We start from the raw sequence: 16,290 nt of genomic DNA on the forward strand, positions 1-16,290 counted from the left end.
AAACATTTACACTCAGATAACAAGATTCAAACTACAGATAACAACACATTATTTCAACTCTGTTCAACATTTGTGTCCTAGTGTGACTAGAAGCTAAAAAGCTACAAAACCTGCCTAGCAAAAAAATAAGATTTTCAAATGGAAAAGAAGAAAATATGGATCAGCAAACTGGGAAGAAACAGTATTGCAAAAAGAGACCTAAAATAAATCATTTCACATCATTCCAATCCCAACCCTGGTTAAAATTTCCTAGTTGGCTGCCTCAGCTTCCACCTCCATCCAAGAATACTAGGAGACATGGGCTACGTGTCATAACTTGTGCTGCAACGATCATAAGTAATAGGTAACACTGAGAAAACAACATACAATTATTTAACCTGGGTGACATTCTGTTGTGCTAATTGATTAGTTGAAAATTAAATAAAAGAAACCTACCCTTTTGCAGCAGACCATCGAACTATGGTGTCTTTGTCTTTCAATCCAACCAATAATTGTTCTGCAGAGAATGCATTTAAGGGGTCCAGGTTGCAAAATAAACAGCAGAGAAAGCGGGGATGGGGAGGGAAAAAATGGGGGGAAAATTGTCAATTAGAGTGTTCATGCTAAAGGAAACTGATAGAGTGGGTTCTAAGTATTCTTAAGTACCCAGTGCTTGGCTATTTATGTCATTAGGATGTGGAATTTAGTGGGTAAGCCATACTTAGACATGGCTATTCAAAAGAGTCCAATTTGCATGTATGAGGCTTATGAATACCTACCATGAGATCAATGACGACACACTGATAGCAGCAGTATTCGTATTTTTTAAATAAAATAAGTAGCATACACTTCTAAACAAAATTAGGTATGTTGAGTGGCTTATTACATTTCCAAGTGCTGTGAGCCCATTACTGCTGTTAATCCCTACATATCTCAATCACTAGACCTTCTGCAGGCCTTTAACTTTATTTGAATACAATTTGAACCTTTTAAATACAATTCACTCTGTCCACCTCCAAAAACAGAAAGACCCCGAGTCACATAATTGAATAAGACGGGGCAAGTGTGTTTCAAAGTAAAATTGTTATTTTTACACATGGACATTTTTCATTCTTGTTTATGGGAAAAGTGGCATGCGGAAAACCATGGCATAGTTTAAAAAAATACGGTGAACTTTATCCAATTATATACAGATACGTCATATTATAATTTTCTACATTACTTTACCAACAATTTGTGTAACCATAATTCTTTCGTAAGTCCATCCCAGGTTGTTGCGAGTTGTAATGTCAGCTGGCTAAAGAAGTAATTTCAGTTTGAATCCAACACACCTATAACATTCTCAACCTCTCCCGGAATGTCATACTCCTCTTCAACATCAGCAGCAGCAGCAACAGCAGCAGTTACTAGATTCTGTGCAACTGCACCCTGACCAGAAAACTGCAGGTTGGTGGCCAAAGATCTACAGCCACGTTGATACCTGTTACAAGAAACAACGTTCATTTGCAATTTTTGTCTAAGTTTGTGCCTACCCAGTTAATCCTTGAACATAGCATATGCCATCCTCAAACCTTCTCTCAGTGTAGTACATTTTCACAGCAGTATTTTTAACTACTGTGGGAAAACACTATTTTAGTAGGAAAAGAAAACCATGTGTGTGTTGTACCAGATGATTTACCCAGCATTGGGTCCTTAACTCATTAATGTTTGCTTTCTGGAAAAAAATGAAAATGTACATGCTTCATTTAAATCATTCCTTGGGGGCAGAGCTGGGGATGAGGGGTTCAGTATGCAGTCTAACCTAGAGAGAGAGGACAACCCCAGCCCTCTCTCATTGCAGCATCTTGGGGCCAGAAGAGAAGCATCTGTCTATGGCTGCTGCAGCTCCAGGAGGAACAGCCAGAAGAGGGGTGCCTGTCCCCCTGCTGAGATAGATCCAGGGTCGCCTGCCCCCTGTGCTCCCCAAGCAGAATGAGGAATGCAGAAGACTGTGCACTTTCTCCTTGCTCCCTAATGAAAGGGAACAGCCAGAAATGTTCCCATATGAATCGCTAAGTGTTGCCTAGGGGTGGGAGGCTTGAGTTGGGTTCAGAAACAGGCAACTAAAATGATTAGGGGCTTGGAACGAGTCCCATATGAGAGGTTAAAGCGACTGGGACTTTTCAGTTTAGAAAAGAGGAGACTGAGGGGGGATATGATAGAGGTCTATAAAATCATGAGTGGTGTGGAGAGGGCAGATAAAGAAAAGTTATTTATTAGTTCCCATAATAGAAGAACTAGAGGACACCAAATGAAATTAATGGGTAGCAGGTTTAAAACTAATAAAAGAAAGTTCTTCTTCACACAGCGTGTAGTCAACCTGTAGAACTCCTTGCCAGAGGAGGCTGTGAAGGCTAGGACTATAACAGAGTTTAAAGAAAAGCTAGATAATTTCATGGAGGTTAGGTCCATAAAAGGTTATTAGCCAGGGGATAGAATTGGTGTCCCTGGCCTCTGTTTGTCAGAGGCTGGAGAAGGATGGCAGGAGACAAATCGCTTGATCATTGTCTCTGATCCACCCTCTCTGGGGAACCTGGTGCTGGCCACTATCGGCAGACAGGATACTGGGCTAGATGGACCTTTGGTCTGACCCAGTACGGCCATTCTAGCCCTTGATGGGTAAAGAACAGGTTAGGAACTATTTAGAAAAGCTAAACGTACATAAAACCATGTGTCCAGATTTAATGCATCCAAGGGTACTGAGGGAGTTGGCAAATGTCATTGAGGAGCCTTTGGCCATTATCTTTGAAAATTCATAGAGATCGAGAGAGATCCAGGATGACTGGAAAAAGGCAAATGTAGTGCCCATCTTCAAAAAAGGGAAGAAGGACGATTCACGGAACTATAGGCTGGTCAGTCTTACCTAGGCTCATGGAAAAATCATGGAGGGGATCCTCAAGGAATCCATTTTGAGGCACTTAGAAGAGAGGAAAGTGATTAGGAATACTCAGCACGGATTCACAAAGGGCAAGTCGTGCCTGACCAATCTGATTAGCTTCTATGATGAGGTAACTGGCTCTGTGAACATGGGAAAGTCAGTGGATGTGATATACCTTGACTTTAGCAAGGCTTTTGATACAGTCTCCCACAATATTCTTGCCAGCAAGTTAAGGGAATGTGGATTGGATAAATGGACGGTAAGATGGATAGAAAACTGGCTAGAAGGCCAGGCCCAGTGGGTAGTGATCAATGGCTTGATGTCAAGATGGCGGTCGGTTTCCAGCAGAGTGCCCCAAGGTTCGGTTCTAGGACCGGTTTTGTTCAACATCTTTATTAATGACCTGGATGAGGGGATGGATTGCACCCTCAGCAAGTCTGCAGATGGCACTAAGCTAGGGGGAAGAGGTAGATACACTTGAGGGCAGAGATAGGGTCCAGAGTGACTTAGACAAATTGGAGGATTGGGCCACAAGAAATCTCATGAGGTTCAGCAAGGACCTACACTTGGGATGGAAGAATCCCAAGCATTGTTACAGGCTGGGGACCAACCTGCTAAGTAGTAGTTCTGCAGAAAAGGACCTGGGGGTTACAGTGGATGAGAAGCTGGATATGAGTCAACAGTGTGCCCTTGTAACCAAGAAGGCTAATGGCATATTAGGTTGCATTAAGAAGAGCATTTCCAGCAGATCCAGAGATGTCATTATTCCCCTATATTCGTCTCTGGTGAGACCACATCTGGAGTATTGTGTCCAGTTCTGGGCCTCCCACAACAAAAAGGATGTGGATGCATTGGAGAGGGTCCAGCGGAGGGCAACCAAAATTATTAGGGGGTTGGAGCATATGACCTATGATAAGAGTCTGAGGGAGTTGGGTCTGGTTAGTCTGCAGAAGTGAAGAGTGAGGGGGGATATGATAGCAGCCTTCAGCTTCCTGAAGGGAGCTTCCGAAGCGGATGGAGAGAGGCTGTTCTCAGTAGTTACAGATGGCAGAACAAAGAGGAATGGTCTCAAGTTGTGGTGGGAGAGGTCCAGGTTGGATATTAGGAAAAACTATTTCACTAGGAGGGTGATGAAGCACTGGAATGGGTTACCTAGTGGAGTCTCCATCCCTAGAGGTGTTTAAGTCTTGGCTTGACAAAGCCCTGGCTGGATTGATTTAGTTGGGATTGGTCCTGCCTAGAGCAGGGGGCTGGACTTGATGACCTTCTGAGGTCTCTTCCAGCTCTATGATTCTATGAACAGGCATAATGGGTCAGACCAAAACTCCATCCAGCCCAGTATCCTGTCTGTCAACAGTGGCCAATACCAGATGCTCCAGAAGGAGTGAATACAACAGGTAATCATCAAGTCGTCCATCCCGTCACCCATTTCCAGATAAACACAGGCTACCCATCCTGGCTAATAGCCATTGATGGACCTAACCTCCAATGAATCTATCTAGCTCTATTCCACATTTGAACCCCAAACATGCAAAAGACAAGAACATTTGAGAGCTTATAATTTTCTTCTTTTCCCCACCATTTACTTTTTAAATCATGCATTTATCTCAAATGGACTGAGTTTCTTAAGAAAGGGGCCATATCTTTTTGTTGGCTTTAAGTCTCCTTGTACGTTCATAGTGTAGGATAATTGATTTATAGAAAAAATAATAATTAGAATTAAGATTGCATGTCACCTATAGGAAGAGCAGTTAGTTAACTCCAGCATCTTAGAAAAATTAAAAGTTAATGACTACTATCTGCCTCAAATTCCCCATCTCAATTCATGTGGACAGTGTTTATCAAAACTTCCTGCACTGAATTGTTGTGCCTTGTAAAACAACTGCCAGATTCTACCTCAGACATAGACTTAACTGGCAGGAAGTGAAGTGACTCCTACAGGAGTTTTGTCGGTTTACATTTATTATGTGATCAAAGTTTCTTTGTTAAGAAAGCCACACAACAAATGCAACGCATTATAAAAGACCAAAAGAGCCTCCCTATAGTTACAGTTGACCTCCCAATTCCATTCTAATCTTCAGTCATTTGCTCAAAATTTTCTGAAATAAGCTTCCTTTAGGCAGTAGTTTTCCATGCTTGGTCTTAGCTGTAATGTAACTTCACTTTTTCACTTATTCAAGCACAGACACAAACTTTTCCCATATTTTTAATCAGAAATTTTATACTCCAGTATCTCAGACAACTTTCACTTCAAAGCTTGGTTAGTTTGGCATTTCATGGTGCTTGAAAATCATGGAAAACATGAGAAAAAGATAAAGAATTATGGGATTGTACACTAGAACTTTTTCATATCAATCCATTTTATTATTATTAGAAGTAAATTAGATAGAAGTTAGCCATGGAAAAAGCTAAATGTGGGGAGTGTCTTTTCCCTCAGTCGGGGGCCAAGTCAGTGGGCTTTTTTGTGGGGGAGGGTTGTTTTTTGCTTTTCACTTGTGTGTAGCCCCCAGACTGATTTATCTTTGGATCAGAAGACCTCCGACCCAAAAAAGGTTCCCCACTCTTCCACTACACATTTGACAGCATAACTTTTTGTACAGACATATGCAACACAATATTATTCTTCATATGAGAGCTGTTTGTAATCTCTGTACACAAAACGAAGCAAATAATGTTATTACATCTAACATCTCAGTTTAAAATTAATAAAACTAGGCATAAGTTCTGCACTTGAATGTGAATTTCCTGCTCCCATCAACTTTCAAGGATGTGGAGAGACAGCAATTTTTGACTCTTACCACTGAAAGCAAATTCTTAAGATAGTAAAAGGGAAAGATATAAAAAAGGGAAATTGATTAACTGAAGGATTAAAAAAATATCTTAGAGACTAAAATAAAGCTAAAACATAAAATTGTCTTCTATTGCTGAGATTGTCTTTTAAGGTTAATTTTAAAATTGAACATTTTCAATTTGCTGAATGCCACTACTACCACCATTTGTGCAATTTAGAAAAAAACTAAATATGCAATCAAGTGAAAGTATTCACCTTGCTAAACAAGTAGATGTTTTTAGCAATGAGGGGGAAACATTCTACAGCTAGAAAGAATTTCCTAAGCCTAGGGACTCTCTCAAAGGTGAAAGATACAATCCAAAATGATAAAAATAGCTGACAAGAAAGCCTACAATTTTAAAATATCAGTGCAAGAAATCTGAAAAAAAGAGTCTACCCTATGGCAATAAATAAAACCAGGCACCAGAGAAAAGATAATATCATTTGGCTAAACTGTTAAACTAAAAAATGCAGGTTTATGAATAGCTGTTTTTCCAAATGGGCACTAAATTTGTTCAGAGAGTAAGAATTCTGTAATATAGGGCATAACTTATCTACTACACTGAACTAAAAACAACCTTGGTGATATGGCCACTCTATTTCCATCTTTGTAACATGCTCTACAATGGAGAACTTTTCTGTGAATGTTTTTATGCTTGTATTATATATATATATAACAAAAAAGGAATGTATCATAGGGCTTTAATTTACACTGAAATCTGTTATATAACTGCTAACTTATATATAGAACACATTAACCCCAAGCAATGACAAAAAGCTACTCAGAATGCAACAAACAAAAGACCTACAACATTCTAGTACCATAAATGAAGGATATCTGTCTAATTTCAATGTTCAGACAATCTTGTAATCAAGTTAACATGTACAGTTTTCTTACTCATCAAACTCTATACAAGTGAGTCTGAATTTCAAAATCCTATTCTGTTAAAGGACTAATGAACGTAAGTTTGCTTGATCTCCTTTCACCAACCTCCACTTTGCCACCTTTGGTTTTAGAAACGTCAATCCAAGTCGCTGAACAAGTTTCACTCCTAGTTTACGAAGAAGCGTCTGGTTACTTTCTGACAGCTTGCAATTATCAAGGCATTCGAGTACAGTAGAAGCTGTAAAAGAGAAAGTAAATGTGCTGAACAAAAATGCTTCTGTTACAAAGTTCAATCTTATTTACAGTGTCTTCATCTAATTCATCTACCTTACAGTCTTGTATTGCTGCCCATCAATATAATGACATGACAAATGTTTAATACATAATAAGCATAATTATAACAAAGGAGGTGGTCTAATGGCTTGAGCAACAGACTGTGAACCAGGAAACCCAAATCTTAAAATCTGGTTCTATTACTAAATCATTTTGGCTTTACGGGGGGGGGGGGGGGGGGGGGGAAAGGTACTCAAGGTAGAGATTCCATTTTTTATTACAAATAAAAACAAAGTCACTATATTTGTAACCTGAAATGATTACTGAATGCTTTGACGCAAGACCCTAAGAAGCGATTAATATGGACAAGTAACTCTTTCATGCAGCTTCATTTTTCACAGGGATGTCGAATTATTTAAAAAATTAATAAGATTTTTTAAAAGTTGTGATTCATCACAGTTTTAATTGCACTGTTAAACAATAATAGTTTGAATGCTATTTATTTAAATATTTTTATGGGGAAAGCGTGTGCATGTTGGGGGAGCACTGTCTCTTGAAGCAGAGCACTCAGCAGCCTAAACACTTTTGAGCTGGTGAGCACTCACTCCTAAGGTGCCAGTCAGTACATGGGCGGGCAGGAGGGACAAGCTGACATCAGCCCTCCTGTCCCCCACCACACTCAGCAGACAGGCTCTTGGTCCAGAACAGATTGGCTGGGGCATCTCCACAAACAGTGGTGAGGAGGCAAGAGTAAGGCAGCCAGAGGAGGGGCACCCCTTCCCCAGAGGTATGGTGCCTCCCAAGTATGATGGAAAATGGGATGTGACACAGGGCTTTAATTTACACTGAAATCTGCTATGTAACTGCCAAATTAAATATGGAACACATTAATCCCAAGCAATGAGAAAAAGCTACTCAGAATGCAACAAAGAAAAAACCTACAGCATTCCAGTAACATAAATAAGTGTGCAATTAACAATAGTTTCTAAAAAGTGTTAATTTGTTTTGAGTTGATCACATGCATTAACTGTGATTAACTGACAATCTTAACTCTTATAGAAAGTGCTACAAGTGTAAAGATTTAAACATTACACTGGCTTAAGAGTTCTCCAACTTGTTTTATTAGTCCTGCATAAGAGTGATCACATTTTAAAAAGATACCAATCCCTGGACCTAACAGTAACAGTTCAAAATCCCATTTGCAAGCCATCTATATGTTCCTGACTTTCAAATGGAATAAAGCATCTATTTCTAGCCCTGATAAATTTCAAATTTGTTTCTTAAAAGACACACCTTTCCAATCACTACCTTTAATTCTACCATGGTTTTAGTGGTTTCTATTTCAAATGACAGAAATTAATACTTTATGCCTTCTGAATGGCTGGGATCATTCCAGCTTTACAACAGCATTAACAATTAATCTTAGAATCTAGACTACGGGATTTTTTTTTGAAAGGAGATATGCAAATTTGGCACTAATTTGCATATCTTATTCTGATCACTTTTTTGAAAATGGGTTTTTCAAAAGTAAAAGTCTGGATACGTTTTTTTCAGAAAAAAACCCTTTTTCGAAAAAAATGCTCTTCCTAAAAAAAGGTTTGTACAGTTTTTCAAAAAAGGGGTTTTTCCCCCCTAAAAAACACATCCAGACTACTTTCACTTTCAAAAAACCCGCTTTTGAAAAAGCAATTGGAAGATATGCAAATTAGCACCAAATTTGCATATCTCCTTTCGGAAAAAAAGCTTAGTCTAGATATACCCCTAGCTGTTCTAGGCAGAGAGTGCAGAAATCATGTCAATTCAAGTTGGGAAACTCATGACAATTTTAAGGATCAATATGCCAAGTCTAGAATTACTGTAATAGCCCAAAACAAATGTTTTCATAACCAGGAAAATTTTCCCAAACACTAGCCTAGGATTAGTGATCAGAAAGAAGAGTATTTAATACTGAATTAAGAAGAATGTCTCAGTCAGGCTGCTGTAAGCCTACATAATATAGGAGCTTAAGATCTTACCTAAAAAGCACTAAAGTGGTCTACATACAACATTTTTTAAATACATTCTCCTAACTCCTTGAACTGATAATAGTTTCCCCCCCTACGAATAAATATCACAGAATATATGAGCCTTACCATATGGTAAACAATCATCTCTCTTGCCATGTTTAAATAACTGCGCCTAAGAAAATAAAGAAGGAAAATCGTTCTTCAAACATGATAATTACAAGTAATAAAGCACAATTTACCAAACCTATGGATCCAAAGCATTCCTCAATGTTCTAGCACTCATACATAGTTATAAAAATCTACAGACATGCCATACGAGATATTTTAATGCAGCTCAAAGATTACATCTACACTGCAATCAGAGGTGTGACTGCAGCACATACAGACATACCTGCCCTGGCTTTAAATTAATATCTTAGATACAAACAGTAATGAAGCTCCATCAGCACAGACGTCTGTATGAGCTAGCTTCCTAAATACATACTTAGGGTTGCAGGTGGGCTGTACAACCCGTGCCAAAGCCCATGATGCCAAGACAACACTGCTATATATGCAGCAATCACATATCCAGATTGCAGTGTAAATATACCCTAAGAGGCAAAGCACACAACTTGCAGCCAGAGGAGAGGAGGGAGGGAAGGCTAAGGGAGCTTTAAACCACATAAACCTGATGCTGGGCTGGTAAGGTATAGAGGCCCATGACCTAACTTAGGGTATGTCTACTCTGCAATTCAACATTGCCAGCAGGTTCTGTTTGTCAGAAGCTGGGAATGGACGACAGGGGATGGATCTTATGTTCCTATAGGCTTAAGCTGAGGAGCAATACAATTGCAATACAGACGTTCAGGCATGGACTGCAGCTACACTGCAATTTTAGAGCTCCGTAGCATCGGCCCCCTGAGCCTAACTCAGCTGATATGGCCCAACTGAAGGTGTATTATAGACATATGCTTGGACAGCCATGAGGTCTGTCTAAATTACAGCCACCACCTCAGGTCACACAACGTGCCACAATGCTGCACTGAATTTATGCAGTCCTGTGTGGGGACTTTAAAATTAGGGATATTAAATTGCATGTACACTGGTAACCATGTAGCCAACAAATATTTTGTCAGTTACACAATTACCCAATAAGTGGCTCCACACTGAAAGTAGTTTGGGAGCCAACGGGCAGGCAAGCTGGCTCAGTCCCAGCTTATGTCGGTCCTGGCAGCCATCCCCACTGCAACTCTGCAAGAAAAGTGCCCTTTTTCGTTCAGCATAAATGGACCAAAATCAGGGTGAAGATTTCCATCACAATCGCTTTCCTCGTATTAACAAATTGAAATCCAGATAGCTGTAATGCTCAAAAAAAGGTGCTGTGTCAAATGACAGGCAAAAATTGTATGTCTGGAGGGTACAAGATCATTGCTTAACTACATTTCTCAACATTGTACATTTAATATCTTACAAAGAGATACTGAAATATAAAGTCCTACACACAATATTTTTAAAATATTCTTGCTCTATACCATGTTTTGCTAGTAAAATAAGTTCAGATTGCACCTCTGAAATCCAGGACTCTCTGCTCCAGCTCTATCCATGGTCCAGGATGTTGCTACCCAGAGACCACTGGGAGGCTAGCATCAGGGGGGGCTGGTGGGTCAACAATGGCAGAGAGACTGCCAGTGGCCTTGAAACTCCTGGCCAGCCGGACCGGCTGCGGAGAGGCCGGCAGTAGTCAGGAAGTCCCCAGCTGGACTGGCTGCAGTTGGTAGGGGGCCCAAGGCTGGGAAGCCACAGCTGAAAGGCCCAGATGGATGGGAAGGTGCTGGCTGAGAAGGTCTAGCCCCAGTGCTAGGAGGGGCCTGCAGCCAGGAGCCCTGCTTAACAGGGGCAGAGCCCGCAGATCTGGAGGCCAGGAGTGGGGCCAGGAGGCAAGCACTGACTTTCCCTAGTTCGGCAAACTGCTCGGTTCGAGACTGCTCAGGTCCTGGGGGTGCCGGACCAGGAAAGTCCAATCTATTATTGCAATGTGTTCCCTTTACATTCTCTCTAATACTATATCAATCAATTCTAAGTACACTATGTCCAGCCTTAGAATCCAAACTCATTACAAATTTATACGGACAAGAAGCCACAAGTACATTCAAACAACAGTAATTTTTGTTAGAATACTGAACCGCTCCAACCTTTTTCTGAAAGCAGGAGATTAGTTTTTATTTCTACGGAAAAACATATGTAGGAGAAAAGCACCCCACAACTTTCAATTAACTACAATTTCCTTCACTTACTGCTTTACACAGTTGCTGTATTAGAGATTCAAGTTCAGCAACTGAAATTCATGAACAACACACACAAATGCCACATACTGAATATTTAAGTTTTAACTTCTATGGGGAAGATTATCTTATATTAAATGGCAAGAGCTGTGGGTGGTTCAAGGTGCTTGTTTAAACCATTTAGCAGCGGTTCTCAAACTATTTACTGTTGTGGGCCTCTCGTGCTGTATGGTCCTGGGGATGTCACATGTACAGCTTTGTGCTGTTTGGGCTGCAGATCAAGAACCACTGATACATTTAACAGTCATCTCTATGTAACTACCTCCACTGTGTTACAGATCATTTTGGGCTAATAGCAGACCTAGTCGAGAAAACTGCATCTGAAAAAGCACACAATGTGACCAGAATGCACTCAAATTTCAAATGCGTAGCTTCACCGATAGTGTTGTGCAATATACACCTCTTTAGCTACAAAAACTGTGACTGTATCCTGTGGCCTTTAGGACAGTAGCACAGAAAAAAGAAAAGAAAGAATATAATCAACTTGTATGTATTCAACTTCATTGCCTTATTTTGGGATGCTCTATAAAGTAAAAGCGACGAGGAGGCCTGTGGCACCTTATAGACTAACTGAAGTGTAGGAGCATAAGCTTTCGTGGGCAAAGACCCACTTCGTCAGATGCATGTAGTGGAAATTTCCAGAGGCAGGAATAAATGTGCAGGCCAGGATCAGGCTGGAGATGACCAGGTGGATCCAATCAAGGAGGATGAGGCCCACTTCTAGCAGCTGAGTTGATTGTGTCAAACTTTAGTATAGATAGTGTCAAACTTTAGTTTTTAGTGTCAAACTTTAGTTTAGATAGTTTGACACAATCAACTCTGGATTAAACAAAGACTGTGAATGGCTCGCTAACTACAAATGCAGCTTCTGCTCTCTTGGAATTCACACCTCCAGATCAGCTGCTAGAAGTGGGCCTCATCCTCCTTGATTGGATCCACCTGGTCATCTCCAGCCTGATCCTGGCCTGCATATTTATTCCTGCCTCTGGAAATTTCCACTACATGCATCTGACGAAGTGGGTCTTTGCCCACGAAAGCTTATGCTCCTACACTTCAGTTAGTCTGTAAGGTGCCACAGGACTCCTCGTCGTTTTTGCAGATTCAGACTAACACGGCTACCCCTCTGATTCTATAAAGTAAGGATGTTAAAGACCAGTCGACTATCCGATAAGCAAATTCTTACTGGTTAGACAGTCGACTAGTCAATTCCTGGCCCCCCTTGCTGCCTCTATCAGACAGAGGCAGCAAGGCGGGAGAGGGGGAAGAGGGGTACTTCAAAGCGGCAGCTGAGCCCGGGATCAGCCTGAGACCCTGGGCTCAGCTATGCAGTGCTGCCTCTGAAACGCCAAGGCAGCATTTCAAGGTGGCAGCACCATGTGGAGCTTGGTGTCAGCTGGGGACTACCCATCTGATCCCAGGCTGTGCACAGAACCTGGGATCATCTGGGGAATCCCCAGCTGACCCTGGGTTCTGGGGAAATGCCGCTCGGAACCTGCAGTCAGCTGGGGTGTCCCCAGCTAATCCCGGGTTCCGTTGAAATGACGCACAGAGCCCAGGATCGTCCCCAGCTGACCCCGGGCTCCATGTGGCATTTCAAATCAGCAGCACAATATGGAGCCTGGGATCAGCAGGGGACTCTGAGTCTCCCGCTGACCCTGGGCTCCACGAGGGCACTTCCGCTTTGAAATGCACAAGAGCCCTTGCTAGGAACTCTTGTACATTTCAAAACTGGCATGCCTACATGCAGCCCAAAGTCCACAGGACTTCCCACTGGCCACAGGCTGCACGCGGACTTCCGCATTCCTCCTCTGAAATGTACAAGAGCCCCAGTAGGGGCTCTTAGGCATTTCCACATTCCTCCTTTGAAATGTTCATCAACTAGGAGAGTAGTCAATGGAAATCCCATCAACTACTCAACTAGTAAATTAACTAATATTTAACATCCTTACTATATAGGTAACAAAGGCAGACAGGATACTGGGCTGGATGGACCTGTAGTATGACCCAGTATGGCCATTCTTATGTTCTTAATAATCAAGGAAAATAACTAAATTGTACATTTATGAGGAATTCTAAGGCTTTACTAAGGCTTATAAACACTTATACAGATGCCAATTCTTGACAACAGAAAATGGAGTAGCCAAAAAATAGTGAATCATGTATATTTATGAAATAACACAATCTCATTACTTTTTTGCCCATCCATCTAGGGACGTAAAATCCCAGTTACAAAGTTAACCATTAAATGGAATGTTAAACAGAATCCCTCAGGCAGGGGCCCATGGCGCAGTGGGCCCAGCCAGGCTAAAGCAGCCTGCTACATCATGGGCCTGTTAGGAGCAAGCTGGGCTGCCCCTCCCCCCCGTACTGCAGGCTACAGAACCCGTTCCCCTCGCCCCCCCCCCCACCCATGGGGTGGTTGGCCCAACCGGACCACCAGTTAACTCGTTACCAGTTTACGGGTGATGCTTACCAGTTAATCAGTTACCCATTAACATCTCTATGCCCAACAATCACTAATGTAGATAAACCTACTGAAAATCAGAACACAATAGTGACCTACATAAAAATTAAATCTATTATGGAAAGATAATTTGCTGAGGCATATTTAGAGCTAGTATTAAAAAAAATCTCTACAAGATTAGGCTTGAGTTTGCAGTACAATCAAGAAAAAGCTGAGTAAACCAAACAAAAATGTCCAAAGAATTTCTTTGTACAGTCTGTAAACACTCCTTTAGACATGCAACAAAGCTACTATATCCAGTACCTTATTTTTCCTTTTTCTTTGTCATTCAATATGGCAAGGAGTTAAAGTAATAGGAAAACAGCCCTACCTTAGAAATATCTCTATATACACACACCAATTATTTACATGTTATTTCAAGTATAGTTTAAAAGCAACAAAAATACCCTAAGTCTATGCACATGTTTTAGTTTGTTATTCAATTACATTTCAAGATCCCAAATTAATGTTTCTGATCACTGTATTACAAGCTACATAGTGGGCTTTGAAGACTTAAGATCAATTTATTTTATATTTGAGCACAGAGGTGCCATACTGGGTCAAACTGTTGTCCATCAGGCCCAATATCCTATCCCAGACATTGGATAGTGTAGACGTAGCCACGATGTATAAATATATAAATGCAAACGTTCACTCAGACAGTTCATCTTCAACATCTCTGTCCATCTAAAGAGACCCCCACTTAACAGATAGCATGTTTTCACAAGGAGATAAAATGATCATGGTTGAAGAGCTGCAGTAAGTTAAAAAAAAATCAAAAGTTTTTTTTGCACACAAAAAATACAATACAGGTACTGATAAAAATCTTCTGCTAAATAATTACATTCCTGAAACAGTGGTTCTCAAACTTTTTGGCCTGGGGACCACCCGGCTCAATGCAAACCTTTCCGCGGACCATCAGTTGCTAATGGAAACTCACTGTTAATTATCTAATTACACCCAAGCCATTTTGCTAGTGCTGCAGCTAGGGAGAATGGTTTAATTTAAATTATTGAACAGATTGAGCATTTTAACTCTCTCATGTTTATTTAAAATGAAATGTGATAAAATAAGTAAAATATTAATTTATGTCCAACACAAAAGGTTCCCATGTTTTCTTTATGTATGGCAGGGGTGGCAAACTTTTTTTGGGTCAGGGGCCACTGACCCACAGAAAAATTAGTTGGGAATCACACAAGCAAGCAGCAAAAAAAACTCATCCAAAAAATCCCAACCCTCAGTATGTGGCCGCCAACTGACACACCTTAGTCTTCTGGCACTCCAGCCCCACAGGGTATGGGGAAGGGACAGGGAAGACTGAGGTTCAGGCCTTCCCCTAGGCCAGATTTACTTTTCTAGGGTTCCAGAGTTAGTGGATTTTGTGGACCCCCTTTGGCTCTGGGATGGGGAAAAAATTAAGGGTTCAGTGTGAGAGACAGAGATGCAGGATCTAAGCGGGAAGATCTGCGTGCAGGAGGGGATTAGGAGGGCAGGGTATGGAAGGGAGTTTGGAAAAAGGAGATGGTATGGGGTGGGGGTACGAGAGGGAGTTTGGGAGTAAGAGGGGGTTGAGGGAGTAACACAGAAAAGGTAAGAGGGTGAGAATGCAGCCAAATAGCTGCACATCAAAACCCTTGTGGCTGGTTGATTATTTGCTCCCATCTGCAGAAGGGTAACAAACACTAGTGCCTTCCTGTGTTATGATGGAGATTTGAGGATCCTATGGAAACCATATGGCTCTAAACTAAGAGTGAAAGAAGAATATTGATTTACTTTTATTTTATCTTAAAAATCCTAAGCCAACAAGTATTCACTTCATGGAGAATAGTGATAGAAATGTAGCCGTGTTAGTCTGGTCTAGCTGAAACAAAAAACAGGACTATGTAGCACTTTAAAGACTAACAAGATGGTTTATTAGGTGAAAGGTCTCCCTCAGCCCAGCTTGTTTTCTGGTAAACCCCCTAACCTCAAACAAATTCTTTCCAATAATCACTCAACACAGCTCCATCATACTCATCCAGGAAATCTACCCCTGCAATTAGCCCCAGTGCCAACTCTGTCCATACAGCTACATAAATGATTTTATTACTGGACTCAACCACATCAGCCACTAAAGGGCTCATTTAACTGCACATCCACTAATGTGATCTATGCCATGAAATGCCAGCAATGCCCCTCTGCCATGTATATTGGCCAAACTGGACAGTCTCTATGGCAAAGAATTAATGGACACAAATCTGATATCCCAAAAGACAACACACAGAAACCTGCTGGAGAACACTTTAACCTGGATCTCCAAGTCACCCTGTTGTTTCAGGCCAATTCCACAAGCCCAATTCACAGGAAAGCCTTGGAACTTAACTTCATTTACAAGTTTGGGAGCCCCTATAAAGGTATGAATAAAGACATTAACTGGCTAGCACACTACCTTTCACATCCTAATGACTTAAGCACCCATTGTTTAGTTGGTTAAGAACAATTTGAGCATTCTCATAACATGAACACTATAATTCACTATTTTTCTCTTCCTTTCTCTCCACCCAATCCACTATTTATTTTGGAACTGGACTTTTAA

At 41.0% G+C, this 16,290-nt stretch overlaps 1 protein-coding gene across 3 annotated transcripts in view; it reads right to left on the reverse strand.

The window, feature by feature from the left end:
- TBCD (tubulin folding cofactor D) overlaps window positions 1-16,290 on the reverse strand; it is a 261,696-nt gene that overhangs the window by 210,498 nt on the left and 34,908 nt on the right. For all 3 annotated transcript variants that reach the window (XM_075903520.1, XM_075903521.1, XM_075903522.1), the window contains exons 9-12: window positions 9,018-9,063; window positions 6,718-6,850; window positions 1,311-1,459; window positions 436-496 (exon numbers count right to left, since the gene is read on the reverse strand). In XM_075903520.1, coding sequence (XP_075759635.1) covers window positions 436-496; window positions 1,311-1,459; window positions 6,718-6,850; window positions 9,018-9,063 — 389 coding nt within the window. The remainder of the gene's footprint in view (window positions 1-435; window positions 497-1,310; window positions 1,460-6,717; window positions 6,851-9,017; window positions 9,064-16,290) is intronic.

This window comes from Pelodiscus sinensis, chromosome 20 (genome assembly GCF_049634645.1).
Source record: "Pelodiscus sinensis isolate JC-2024 chromosome 20, ASM4963464v1, whole genome shotgun sequence".
Taxonomy (NCBI): domain Eukaryota; kingdom Metazoa; phylum Chordata; order Testudines; family Trionychidae; genus Pelodiscus; species Pelodiscus sinensis.